Source organism: Oncorhynchus keta, unplaced genomic scaffold (assembly GCF_023373465.1).
Source record: "Oncorhynchus keta strain PuntledgeMale-10-30-2019 unplaced genomic scaffold, Oket_V2 Un_contig_24380_pilon_pilon, whole genome shotgun sequence".
In the NCBI taxonomy this organism is placed as follows: Eukaryota; Metazoa; Chordata; class Actinopteri; order Salmoniformes; family Salmonidae; genus Oncorhynchus; species Oncorhynchus keta.
The window spans coordinates 107,501-122,486 of record NW_026283869.1 but is presented as its reverse complement, the minus strand read 5'-3'; the positions used below and the strand labels follow the sequence as shown (position 1 = coordinate 122,486).

General features: G+C 41.9%; 1 protein-coding gene across 1 annotated transcript in view; it reads left to right on the top strand.

Annotated features, from left to right (window-relative positions):
• Nucleotides 1-1,541: 1,541 nt before the first annotated feature.
• The window catches only part of LOC118376976 (phospholipid-transporting ATPase ID-like), a 48,886-nt gene continuing 35,441 nt past the window's right edge, over nucleotides 1,542-14,986 (top strand). Inside the window, exons 1-8 of the mRNA XM_052505610.1 lie at nucleotides 1,542-1,696; nucleotides 1,846-1,934; nucleotides 2,213-2,409; nucleotides 3,377-3,497; nucleotides 3,645-3,732; nucleotides 9,607-9,641; nucleotides 9,860-10,019; nucleotides 11,769-11,957. Coding sequence (XP_052361570.1) covers nucleotides 1,633-1,696; nucleotides 1,846-1,934; nucleotides 2,213-2,409; nucleotides 3,377-3,497; nucleotides 3,645-3,732; nucleotides 9,607-9,641; nucleotides 9,860-10,019; nucleotides 11,769-11,957 — 943 coding nt within the window. The 5' untranslated portion in view covers nucleotides 1,542-1,632. The remainder of the gene's footprint in view (nucleotides 1,697-1,845; nucleotides 1,935-2,212; nucleotides 2,410-3,376; nucleotides 3,498-3,644; nucleotides 3,733-9,606; nucleotides 9,642-9,859; nucleotides 10,020-11,768; nucleotides 11,958-14,986) is intronic.

Sequence of the window (14,986 nt, the reverse complement as noted above, 5' to 3'; positions counted from 1 at the left end):
TGAAGAGGATAGTGAGGATACTTTTTCTCGGATTCCCAGACCCAGAAGTCTCGCACCTTAAGGCCTGTGACTCCTCAGCTGAGGAGCGTGAGCTCCAAAAAAGTAATGAATATTTTGTAGAGGAAAGTGATGAGGAGACCTTTCTCGGTTTCCCGACCAAGATGTGCCTTCCAGGGCAATGGTCGGCTTTTTCCAGGGAGGGGGTGTGTGACGGCCCTGAATTTTCTGAACCGTCTCAGTGCAGCTCCTTCCAATAGGGCGCTTTCCCTTTAATTCCCAATTAAATAGCCAGCATCAGCTGCACGAAAGGGGGTTGTGATGGAGACGTGCATGAGGATGTGTTCAACCCTCAGTTCCGAAGCTTCTCTATTCCGTTTGTTTTGTTGCCGTTAAACGTGTGTTTTGTAGCCTAAGAGAGTTTACCCAGGATCGGATCCACTCTTCGCGTCCCTGGACTACACCTCTCCGTTCTTCGTGGCCTTTCTCCGCTGGAGATCTATTGGCGGATTGGATTGTCTGACTGACCGACTGACTACCACCTTTTTGTATACGGTATTTCATTTGTTTGGATGTGATGTATACTGTGATTTGTGTAGTTAGTGGTAGTTGAGGACTTAATTAAGAGTTGATCCGCTTTAAGGTTCTGTGGTAAAGTAATTGTTATATTGATTGTATGTTTAATACTGGGTTTACGCTACACGGAATGAACGGACAAACATCGCGTGACAAAAGTCACTTGAGTTCACTGAACTCCTTTACCGGGCAGGACTCTTTTTAGGCCCGAGGTACAGGACATTTCTGGAGGAACCAGAACTCATTGTGATATTATTATGTGTGTGTGTAATCATTGTTGTTGCTAATACAACCCACGCAACAGAATATAGTTGTTTTTGAAGTTCTTTTCAATGTTTAAGGGTTTATGAAAAGTTTATTTCCCTCCTGACTTTTACATACGTCCTTTGTATTGGTGTAGACTTGACGGACCAGATGGGACTCATTCCCACCCAAACTAAAAGGAGAAACCAATGTTTTCTCTGGTAGGCACAACCTACCTGGCACCCCTATAAATAATAACCTCAAGTCAAAACCGTTACATGATGATGGAGAGAACACTACTGTATCTAGGTGAGATGATGATGGAGAGAACACTGTACGGTATCTAGGTGAGATGATGATGGAGAGAACACTACTGTATCTAGGTGAGATGATGATGGAGAGAACACTGTACTGTATCTAGGTGAGATGATGATGGAGAGAAACTGTACTGTATCTAGGTGAGATGATGATGGAGAGAACACTGTACTGTATCTAGGTGAGATGATGGAGAGAACACTGTACTGTATCTAGGTGAGATGATGATGGAGAGAACACTGTACTGTATCTAGGTGAGATGATGATGGAGAGAACACTATACTGTATCTAGGTGAGATGATGGAGAGAACACTGTACTGTATCTAGGTGAGATGATTGTGTGTCTGAAAACCTGTATTGGCTGTAAAGTGTGTGATAAAGGTGTGTGTGTGTTTTGCCGGTACAGGTGAGGTGGTCTGTGAGCCTCCCAACAACAAGCTGGACAGGTTCTGTGGTCTTCTGTGCTGGAGAGATTGTAAATACCCCCTGAGCAACCACAACATGTTACTACGAGGCTGTGTTCTCCGCAACACAGAGACCTGCTACGGACTAGTCATCTTTGCAGGTTGGTCCTTCTGTGTGTGTGTGTGTGTGTGTGTGTGTGTGTGTGTGTGTGTGTGTGTGTGTGTGTGTGCGTGTGCGTGCGTGCGTGTGTGTGTGTGTGCGTGTGCGTGTGTGTGTAACCAATTCCTCTTTCTATATCTCTCTAACCAGGCCCAGACACCAAGCTGATGCAGAATAGTGGTCGCACCAAATTCAAACGCACAAGCATCGACCGCCTCATGAACACACTGGTGCTCTGGGTAGGAGACCCCACACTTCCCCTTCTGTTTGGCCATACTTGTTTCACATCTACTTCTAATATAAAACAAGACTATAAATGGCCTTCTGGTTTCTCCAGAAACTCTACTTTTCTAGTTTAGCTTGACATTTTGAAATTAAAATAAATACATTTAGCCTAATCTTTACACCCTTCCCCTCTCCCTCCCTCTCCCTCCCTCTCTCCCCTCTCTCCCTCCCTCTCACCCCCCTCTCTCTCCCTCTCACCCCCCTCTCTCTCCCCTCTCTCTCCCCGTCCCAGATCTTTGGCTTCATGGTGTGTATGGGTGTGATCCTGGCTGTGGGGAACGCTGTGTGGGAGAGAGAGGTGGGTTCTCTGTTCCAGAGTTACCTGGCCTGGGACCTGCCTGTAGACAACTTCCTGTTCTCTGCTTTCCTCTCCTTCTGGTCCTACGTCATCATTCTCAACACCGTGGTGCCCATCTCACTCTACGTCAGGTCAGGAATACTTTATGTCAGGTTATATATATATATATGCCATTTAGCAGACGCTTTTATCCAAAGCGACTTACAGTCATGTGTGCATACATTCTACGTATGGGTGGTCCCGGGAATCGACCCACTACCCTGGCGTTACAAGCGCCATGCTCTACCAACTGAGCTACAGAAGGATTGTGGATTCTGGAACAAGTGTATTCTGACTGAACTGACCCACCCGTACTGATAACTGACTACTTGTCAATGTGTGGTACTGACCCACCCGTACTGATAACTGACTTACTAAGAGCTGTATGTGTTAGTGTGGTACTGACCCACCCGTACTGATAACTGACTTACTAAGAGCTAACTGACCCACCCGTACTGATAACTGACTTACTAAGAGCTGTTGTTTGGTTTCTTTATGTGTTAGTGTGTGGTACTGACCCACCCGTACTGATAACTGACTTACTAAGAGCTGTTGTTTGGTTTCTTTATGTGTTAGTGTGTGGTACTGACCCACCCGTACTGATAACTGACTTACTAAGAGCTGTTGTTTGGTTTCTTTATGTGTTAGTGTGTGGTACTGACCCACCCGTACTGATAACTGACTTACTAAGAGCTGTTGTTTGGTTTCTTTACTAAGAGCTGACTTACTAAGAGCTTTGGTTTCTTTATGTGTTAGTGTGTTACTGACCCACCCGTACTGATAACTGACTTACTAAGAGCTGTTGTTTGGTTTCTTTATGTGTTAGTGTGTGGTACTGACCCACCCGTACTGATAACTGACTTACTAAGAGCTGTTGTTTGGTTTCTTTATGTGTTAGTGTGTTTGTGTTTTAGTCTGTTGTGTGTTTTTGTATGTGTTGTGTGGGCTGCAATCTATCTGCAATCCCAAACAAGTTAGAGAGGGCTTCCTGTTGAATTATCATTATTTTTTTCTCTCTCTCTTTCCCCTCCCTCCCTCCCTCCCTTTGTCTCTCTCCAGTGTGGAGGTGATTAGGCTGGGTCATAGTTACTTTATAAACTGGGACAGGAAGATGTTCTGTCCACAGTGTAACACAGCAGCTGAAGCCAGGACCACCACTCTCAACGAGGAACTGGGACAGGTGAGGAGCATCCGGCACCCTACTGTTGTTCATCTACACTAGATCCTTGTATCTCTGTGTTGGAGAATGTTAGCCTAAAGCCTGTGGTGTGTCTGGATGCAGGTCCAGTATGTCTGTGGTATCTTGATAACCCCCCCATTGAAACAGGTGGAGTACATCTTCAGTGACAAGACAGGAACTCTCACTCAGAACATCATGAGCTTCAGCAAGTGCTCTATCAATGGACATGCCTATGGTGGGTATACTACACTATGTACTACATGATATATTACAGTCTATCAGATTTAAGGTGGGTATACTACACTATATACTACACTATATACTACTATATACTACACTCTATACTACACTATATATGACACTATACACTACACTATATACTACTATATACTACACTATATACTACAGTCTATCAGATTTAAGGTGGGTATACTACATATACAGTGGGGAGAACAAATATTTGATACACTGCCGATGTTGCAGGTTTTCCTACTTACAAAGCATGTAGAGGTCTGTAATTTTTATCATAGGTACACTTCAACTGTGAGCGACGGAGTCTAAAACAAAAATCCAGAAAATCACATTGTATGATTTTTAAGTAATTAATTTGCATTTTATTGCATGACATAAGTATTTGATCACCTACCAACCAGTAAGAATTCCGGCTCTCACAGACCTGTTAGTTTTTCTTTAAGAAGCCCTCCTGTTCTCCACTCATTACCTGTATTAACTGCACCTGTTTGAACTCGTTTCCTGTATGAAAGACACCTGTCCACACACTCAATCAAACTGACTCCAACCTCTCCACAATGGCCAAGACCAGAGAGCTGTGTAAGGACATCAGGGATAAAATTCTTGACCTGCACAAGGCTGGGATGAGCTACAGGACAATAGGCAAGCAGCTTGGTGAGAAGGCAACAACTGTTGGCGCAACTATTAGAAAATGGAAGAAGTTCAAGATGACAGCCAATCACCCTCGGTCTGGGGCTCCATGCAAGATCTCACCTCGTGGGGCATCAATGATCATGAGGAAGATGAGGGATCAGCCCAGAACTACACGGCAGGACCTGGTCAATGACCTGAAGAGAGCTGGGACCACAGTCTCAAAGAAAACCATTAGTAACACACTACGCCGTCATGGATTAAAATCCTGCAGCACGCAAGGTCCCCCTGTTCAAGCCAGCGCATGTCCAGGCCCGTCTGAAGTTTGCCAATGACCATCTGGATGATCCAGAGGAGGAATGGGAGGAGGTCATGTCGTCTGATGAGACAAAAATATAGATTTTTGGTCTGAACTCCACTCGCCGTGTTTGGAGGAAGAAGAAGGATGAGTACAACCCCAAGAACACCATCCCAACCATGAAGCATGGAGGTGGAAACATATAATTCTTTGGGGATGCTTTTCTGCAAAGGGGACAGGATGACTGCACTGTAATGAGGGGAGGAGGGATGGGGCCATGTATCGCGAGATCTTGGCCAACAACCTCCTTCCCTCAGTAAGAGCATTGAAGATGGGTCATGGCTGGGTCTTCCAGCATGACAACGACCCGAAACACACAGCCAGGGCAACTAAGGAGTGGCTCCGTAAGAAGCATCTCAAGGTCCTGGAGTGGCCTAGCCAGTCTCCAGACCTGAACCCAATAGAAAATCTTTGGAGGGAGCTGAAAGTCCGTATTGCCCAGCGACAGTCCCGAAACCTGAAGGATCTGGAGAAGGTCTGTATGGAGGAGTGGGCCAAAATCCCTGCTGCAGTGTGTGCAAACCTGGTCAAGAACTACAGGAAACGTATGATCTCTGTAATTGCAAACAAAGGATTCTGTACCAAATATTAAGTTCTGCTTTTCTGATGTATCAAATACTTATGTCATGCAAAAAATGCAAATGAATTACTTAAAAATCATACAATGTGATTTTCTGGATTTTTGTTTGAGATTCCGTCTCTCACAGTTGAAGTGTACCTATGATTTAAAAAAGTACAGACCTCTACATGCTTTGTAAGTAGGAAAACCTGCAAAATCGGCAGTGTATCAAATACTTGTTCTCCCCACTGTATACTACAGTCTATCAGATTTAAGGTGTGTATACTACAGAAATACTACAGTCTATCAGATTTAAGGTGAGTATACTACATATACTACAGTCTATCAGATTAAGGTGTGTATACTACATATATAATACAGTCTATCAGATTAAGGTGTGTATACTACATATATAATACAGTCTATCAGATTTAAGGTGTGTATACTACAGAAATACTACAGTCTATCAGATTTAAGGTGAGTATACTACATATACTACAGTCTATCAGATTAAGGTGTGTATACTACATATATACTACAGTCTATCAGATTACAGAGTGTATAATACATATATACTACAGTCTATCAGATTTAAGGTGTGTATACTACATATATACTATAGTCTATCAGATTTAAGATGAGTATACTACATATATACTACAGTCTATCAGATTAAGGTGTGTATACTACAGAAATACTACAGTCTATCAGATTTAAGGTGAGTATACTACATATACTACAGTCTATCAGATTAAGGTGTGTATACTACATATATACTACAGTCTATCAGATTACAGAGTGTATACTACATATATACTACAGTCTATCAGATTTAAGGTGTGTATACTACATATATACTATAGTCTATCAGATTTAAGATGAGTATACTACATATATACTACAGTCTATCAGATTAAGGTGTGTATACTACAGAAATACTACAGTCTATCAGATTTAAGGTGAGTATACTACATATACTACAGTCTATCAGATTAAGGTGTGTATACTACATATATACTACAGTCTATCAGATTACAGAGTGTATACTACATATATACTATAGTCTATCAGATTTAAGATGAGTATACTACATATATACTACAGTCTATCAGATTAAGGTGTGTATACTACAGAAATACTACAGTCTATCAGATTTAAGGTGTGTATACTACATATATAATACAGTCTATCAGATTACGGTGTGTATACTACATATATACTACAGTCTATCAGATTTAAGATGAGTATACTACATATATACTATAGTCTATCAGATTTAAGGTGTGTATACTACATATATACTATAGTCTATCAGATTTAAGATGAGTATACTACATATATACTACAGTCTATCAGATTAAGGTGTGTATACTACATATATACTACAGTCTATCAGATTACGGTGTGTATACTACATATATACTACAGTCTATCAGATTTAAGGTGAGTATACTACATATATACTATAGTCTATCAGATTAAGGTGTGTATACTACATATATAATACAGTCTATCAGATTAAGGTGTGTATACTACATATATAATACAGTCTATCAGATTTAAGGTGTGTATACTACATATATACTACAGTCTATCAGATTTAAGGTGTGTATACTACATATATACTATAGTCTATCAGATTTAAGATGAGTATACTACATATATACTACAGTCTATCAGATTAAGGTGTGTATACTACAGAAATACTACAGTCTATCAGATTTAAGGTGAGTATACTACATATACTACAGTCTATCAGATTAAGGTGTGTATACTACATATATACTACAGTCTATCAGATTACAGAGTGTATACTACATATATACTATAGTCTATCAGATTTAAGATGAGTATACTACATATATACTACAGTCTATCAGATTAAGGTGTGTATACTACAGAAATACTACAGTCTATCAGATTTAAGGTGTGTATACTACATATATAATACAGTCTATCAGATTACAGTGTGTATACTACATATATACTACAGTCTATCAGATTTAAGATGAGTATACTACATATATACTATAGTCTATCAGATTTAAGGTGTGTATACTACATATATACTATAGTCTATCAGATTTAAGATGAGTATACTACATATATACTACAGTCTATCAGATTAAGGTGTGTATACTACATATATACTACAGTCTATCAGATTACGGTGTGTATACTACATATATACTACAGTCTATCAGATTTAAGGTGAGTATACTACATATATACTATAGTCTATCAGATTAAGGTGTGTATACTACATATATAATACAGTCTATCAGATTAAGGTGTGTATACTACATATATAATACAGTCTATCAGATTTAAGGTGTGTATACTACATATATACTACAGTCTATCAGATTTAAGGTGTGTATACTACATATATACTATAGTCTATCAGATTTAAGATGAGTATACTACATATATACTACAGTCTATCAGATTAAGGTGTGTATACTACATATATACTACAGTCTATCAGATTAAGGTGTGTATACTACATATATACTACAGTCTATCAGATTTAAGGTGTGTATACTACATATATACTACAGTCTATCAGATTAAGGTGTGTATACTACATATATACTACAGTCTATCAGATTTAAGGTGGGTATACTACATATATACTATAGTCTATCAGATTTAAGGTGTGTATACTACATATATACTACAGTCTATCAGATTTAAGATGAGTATACTACATATATACTACAGTCTATCAGATTACGGTGTGTATACTACATATATACTACAGTCTATCAGATTTAAGGTTGGTATACTAGATATATACTACAGTCTATCAGATTGGGGGAAATAACTGATACAAATACACCTTATGGAACAGCAAGGACTGTAAAGAGTCACACACATACAACATACACACTATACACACAACATACACACTATACACACAACTTACACACTATACACACATGTACACAGTATACACACAGTACACCTGGATTGTGTGTAGTAGTAGAGTAGTGGCCTGAGGGCACACGCTTAACGTGGTGTGAAATCTGTTGTTAAATATATTTCAATGTTTAAAAATTGTATTATAATGTATATTACTGCCTTAATATTGGCTGGAACCCAGGAAGAGTAGCTGCTGTCTTGGCAGGCACTAATGGGGATCCATAATAAACCCCAGGAAGAGTAGCTGCTGTCTTGGCAGGAACTAATGGGGATCCATAATAAACCCCAGGAAGTGTAGCTGCTGTCTTGGCAGGAACTAATGGGGATCCATAATAAACCCCAGGAAGTGTAGCTGCTGTCTTGGCAGGAACTAATGGGGATCCATAATAAACCCCAGGAAGAGTAGCTGCTGTCTTGGCAGGAACTAATGGGGATTCATAATAAACCCCAGGAAGAGTAGCTGCTGCCTTGGCAGGAACTAATGGGGATCCATAATAAACCCCAGGAAGAGTAGCTGCTGTCTTGGCAGGAACTAATGGGGATCCATAATAAACCCCAGGAAGAGTAGCTGCTGCCTTGGCAGGAACTAATGGGGATCCATAATAAACCCCAGGAAGAGTAGCTGCTGTCTTGGCAGGAACTAATGGGGATCCATAATAAACCCCAGGAAGAGTAGCTGCTGTCTTGGCAGGAACTAATGGGGATCCATAATAAACCCCAGGAAGAGTAGCTGCTGCCTTGGCAGGAACTAATGGGGATCCATAATAAACCCCAGGAAGAGTAGCTGCTGTCTTGGCAGGAACTAATGGGGATCCATAATAAACCCCAGGAAGAGTAGCTGCTGCCTTGGCAGGAACTAATGGGGATCCATAATAAACCCCAGGAAGAGTAGCTGCTGTCTTGGCAGGAACTAATGGGGATCCATAATAAACCCCAGGAAGAGTAGCTGCTGTCTTGGCAGGAACTAATGGGGATCCATAATAAACCCCAGGAAGAGTAGCTGCTGCCTTGGCAGGAACTAATGGGGATCCATAATAAACCCCAGGAAGAGTAGCTGCTGTCTTGGCAGGAACTAATGGGGATCCATAATAAACCCCAGGAAGAGTAGCTGCTGCCTTGGCAGGAACTAATGGGGATCCATAATAAACCCCAGGAAGAGTAGCTGCTGTCTTGGCAGGAACTAATGGGGATCCATAATAAACCCCAGGAAGAGTAGCTGCTGTCTTGGCAGGAACTAATGGGGATTCTTAATAAATACAACATAGAACAATACACACACAAATCAGATCAAATCAGCACTGTCCTGTTCCCCCAGTCAATGTTGTAGACGTCCTTGTGGTGCTGGGTAACTCTTGAGTCTAAGTGTGAGTGTGTTCTATTGTCAGGTGAGGTGATCGACCCATTGGGAGCACAGCCAAAGGTGAGCAGGCTAACGTAAGACTAACAGTATGACTAACAACACAGCATACTGTTCAGCTTGCTCTGTGTCAATGACATCACTCTGGTACTGTGCACATTGCTATTTGACCATATGTGAATACAAAGCATAGTTCTAACGGTGAATACTACAACTGTCCTCCTTCCTCTCTTCCCCCCTTCTCTATCTCCCCTTCTCTCTCCCCTCTTCTCTCTTTCCAGAGGCTAGACTTCTCCTCCTTCAACCCCCTGGCGGACCCTGACTTCTGTTACTATGACAACGGTCTGCTGAAGTCTGTGAAGCTGGGAGACCTTCACAGCCACGAGTTCTTCCGGCTGCTTTCCCTCTGTCACACCGTCATGAGTGAGGAGAAGAAGGAGGGTGAGAAATAAGCTCTTTATGAGTAGGGAACATTTATGGAATATTTGATTTCAGCTCATCAAACATGGGACCAACACTTTACATGTTGCTTTTAGATTTTTGTTCAGTGTATATTTTTGGTTGTTTAAAATAAATTTCAAAGCGGTTTAGATGGTACAATGATTCTCTACACTTTACATTGCTTGTTTTGTCACATAAACTGAAATTAGGCGAACCATGAAATGGCGGAGTGGTTTTTGCATAGTACATCTTAAAAGAATGTTGTATTTTGTGTTCACCTACATGTATAGAATGTGTTTAATAGATACTGTATTCTCTCTCTCCCTCTCTCTCTCTATCTCTCCCTCTCTCTCTATCTCTCTCCCTCTCACCTCTTTCTCTCTCTCTCTCTCTCTCTCCCTCTCTCCCTCTCACCTCTCTCTCTCTCTCTCTCTCTCTCTCTATCTCTCCCTCTCTCACCTCTTTCTCTCTCTCAACTCTTTCTCTCTCTCTCCCTCTCTCACCTCTTTCTCTCTCTCTCTCACCTCTTTCTCTCTCTCTCTCTCTCTCTCTCTCTCTCTCTCTCTCTCTCTCTCTCTCTCCCTCTCTCCCTCTCTCACCTCTTTCTCTCTCTCTCTCACCTCTTTCTCTCTCTCTCTCTCTCTCTCTCTCTCTCTCTCTATCTCTCTCTCTCCCTCTCTCACCTCTTTCTCTCTCTCTCTCACCTCTTTCTTTCTCTCTCTCTCTCTCTCACTCTCTCTCTCTCTCTCTCTCTCTCCCTCTCTCCCTCTCTCACCTCTCTCTCTCTCTCTCTCTCTCTCTCTCTCTCTCTCTCTCTCTCTCTCTCTCTCTCTCTCTCTCTCTCTCTCTCTCTCTCTCTCTCTCCCTCTCTCCCTCTCTCACCTCTTTCTCTCTCTCTCTCTCACCTCTTTCTCTCTCTCTCTCACCTCTTTCTCTCTCTCTCTCTCTCTCTCTCTCTCTCTCTCTCTCTCTCTCTCCTCTCTCACCTCTTTCTCTCTCTCTCTCTCACCTCTTTCTCTCTCTCTCTCACCTCTTTCTCTCTCTCTCTCTCTCTCTCTCTCTCTCTCTCTCTCTCTCCCTCTCTCCCTCTCTCCCCTCTTTCTCTCTCTCTCTCTCCCCTCTCTCTCTCTCTCTCTCTCTCTCTCTCACCTCTCTCTCTCTCTCTCTCTCTCTCTCTCTCTCTCTCTCTCTCTCTCTCTCTCTCTCTCTCTCTCTCTCTCTCTCCCTCTCTCTCCCTCTCTCACCTCTTTCTCTCTATTTCTCACCTCTTTCTCTCTCTCTCTCTCTCTCTTTCTCTCTCTCTCTGTCTGTCTCTCTCTTTGTCTCTCTCTCTGCCTCTCTCTCTGCCTCTCTCTCTCTCTCTCTCTCTCTCTCTCTCTCTCTCTCTCTCTCTCTCTCTCTCTCTCTCTCACCTCTCTCTCTCTTGCTCTCTCTCTCACCTCTCTCTCACCTCTCTCACCTCTCTCTCTCTCTCGCCTCTCTCTCCCTCCCCATTGCTCTCTCTCCCCCATTGCTCTCTCTCTCTCTCTCCCCCATTGCGCTCTCTCCCTCCCCCATCACTCTCTCTCTCTCTCCCCCATTGCTCTCTCTCTCCCTCCCCATCACTCTCTCTCTCTTATCTCCATTGCTCTCTCTCCCCATTGCTCTCTCTCTCTCTCTCTCCCCCATCGCGCTCTCTCCCTCCCCCATCACTCTCTCTCTCTATCCCCCATTGCTCTCTCTCTGACTCCTCCACTCTACCCCTTCTAGGAGAGTTGATGTATAAGGCCCAGTCTCCAGATGAGGGTGCGTTGGTGACAGCAGCCAGGAACTTTGGTTTTGTGTTCCGGTCTAGAACCCCTGGTACTGTCACTGTGACAGAGCTGGGCCGACCCGTCACATACACACTGCTGGCCATCCTTGACTTCAACAACATCCGCAAGAGGATGTCCGTTATAGGTATACGCATGCATGCATACGCACTCACACACCTTGGCATACAGTAGACACACACACGCTCACCAAACACACCTTGGCATACAGTAGACACACACACGCTCAACAAACACACCTTGGCGGCATACAGTAGACACACACACGCTCAACAAACACACCTTGGCATACAGTAGACACACACACGCTCAACAAACACACCTTGGCATACAGTAGACACACACACGCTCAACAAACACACCTTGGCATACAGTAGACACACACACGCTCAACAAACACATACTGTACAACAATATATATCTATGACATTAAAATGCGTATTTACTCTGTTTCATCTGACTGCGCAATCCACTGTCTCATCAGCCCAGCCAGGCAATTTATAAACTTGATCTCCACTATAAGAAGCATCTAGACATTATCTTACATTTATTTTAGTCTAACATTTAGTTTTTTTTTAAATCAAATTTATTTATATAGCCCTTCGTACATCAGCTGATATCTCAAAGTGCTGTACAGAAACCCAGCCTAAAACCCCAAACAGCAAACAATGCAGGTGTGTGTGTCTGCAGTGCGTAACCCAGATCATATTAAAGTATGTCTCTGTCTGCAGTGCGTAACCCAGATCATATTAAAGTATGTCTCTTTCTGCAGTGAGTAACCCAGATTATATTAAAGTATGTCTCTTTCTGCAGTGAGTAACCCAGATCATATTAAAGTATGTCTCTTTCTGCAGTGCGTAACCCAGATCATATTAAAGTATGTCTCTTTCTGCAGTGCGTAACCCAGATCATATTAAAGTATGTCTCTGTCTGCAGTGCGTAACCCAGATCATATTAAAGTATCTCTGTCTGCAGTGCGTAACCCAGATCATATTAAAGTATCTCTGTCTGCAGTGCGTAACCCAGATCATATTAAAGTATGTCCCTGTCTGCAGTGCGTAACCCAGATCATATTAAAGTATGTCCCTGTCTGCAGTGCGTAACCCAGATCATATTAAAGTATGTCTCTGTTTGCAGTGCGTAACCCAGATCATATTAAAGTATGTCTCTGTCTGCAGTGCGTAACCCAGATCATATTAAAGTATGTCTCTGTCTGCAGTGCGTAACCCAGATCATATTAAAGTATGTCTCTTTCTGCAGTGAGTAACCCAGATTATATTAAAGTATGTCTCTTTCTGCAGTGAGTAACCCAGATCATATTAAAGTATGTCTCTTTCTGCAGTGCGTAACCCAGATCATATTAAAGTATCTCTGTCTGCAGTGCGTAACCCAGATCATATTAAAGTATCTCTGTCTGCAGTGCGTAACCCAGATCATATTAAAGTATGTCCCTGTCTGCAGTGCGTAACCCAGATCATATTAAAGTATGTCCCTGTCTGCAGTGCGTAACCCAGATCATATTAAAGTATGTCTCTGTTTGCAGTGCGTAACCCAGATCATATTAAAGTATGTCTCTGTCTGCAGTGCGTAACCCAGATCATATTAAAGTATGTCTCTGTCTGCAGTGCGTAACCCAGATCATATTAAAGTATGTCTCTTTCTGCAGTGAGTAACCCAGATTATATTAAAGTATGTCTCTTTCTGCAGTGAGTAACCCAGATCATATTAAAGTATGTCTCTTTCTGCAGTGCGTAACCCAGATCATATTAAAGTATGTCTCTGTCTGCAGTGCGTAACCCAGATCATATTAAAGTATGTCTCTTTCTGCAGTGAGTAACCCAGATTATATTAAAGTATGTCTCTTTCTGCAGTGAGTAACCCAGATCATATTAAAGTATGTCTCTTTCTGCAGTGCGTAACCCAGATCATATTAAAGTATGTCTCTGTCTGCAGTGCGTAACCCAGATCATATTAAAGTATGTCCCTGTCTGCAGTGCGTAACCCAGATCATATTAAAGTATGTCCCTGTCTGCAGTGCGTAACCCAGATCATATTAAATAAAGTATGTCTCTGTCTGCAGTGCGTAACCCAGATCATATTAAAGTATGTCTCTGTCTGCAGTGCGTAACCCAGATCATATTAAAGTATGTCTCTGTCTGCAGTGCGTAACCCAGATCATATTAAAGTATGTATCTGTCTGCAGTGCTTAGCCCAGATCATATTAATGTATGTCTCTGTCTGCAGTGCTTAGCCCAGATCATATTAAAGTATGTCTCTTTCTGCAGTGAGTAACCCAGATCATATTAAAGTATGTCTCTTTCTGCAGTGCGTAACCCAGATTATATTAAAGTATGTCTCTGTCTGCAGTGCGTAACCCAGATCATATTAAAGTATGTCTCTGTCTGCAGTGAGTAACCCAGATCATATTAAAGTATGTCTCTGTCTGCAGTGCGTAACCCAGATCATATTAAAGTATCTCTGTCTGCAGTGCGTAACCCAGATCATATTAAAGTATCTCTGTCTGCAGTGCGTAACCCAGATCATATTAAAGTATCTCTGTCTGCAGTGCGTAACCCAGATCATATTAAAGTATCTCTGTCTGCAGTGCGTAACCCAGATCATATTAAAGTAGGTCTGTCTGCAGTGCGTAACCCAGATCATATTAAAGTATGTCTCTTTCTGCAGTGCGTAACCCAGATTATATTAAAGTATGTCTCTGTCTGCAGTGCGTAACCCAGATCATATTAAAGTATGTCTCTGTCTGCAGTGCGTAACCCAGATCATATTAAAGTATGTCTCTGTCTGAGTGCGTAACCCAGATCATATTAAAGTATCTCTGTCTGCAGTGCTTAGCCCAGATCATATTAAAGTATGTCTCTTTCTGCAGTGAGTAACCCAGATCATATTAAAGTATCTCTGTCTGCAGTGCGTAACCCAGATCATATTAAAGTATCTCTGTCTGCGGTGCGTAACCCAGATCATATTAAAGTATCTCTGTCTGCAGTGCGTAACCCAGATCATATTAAAGTATCTCTGTCTGCAGTGCATAACCCAGATAATATTAAAGTATCTCTGTCTGCAGTGCGTAACCCAGATTATATTAAAGTATCTCTGTCTGCAGTGCGTAACCCAGATCATATTAAAGTATCTCTGTCT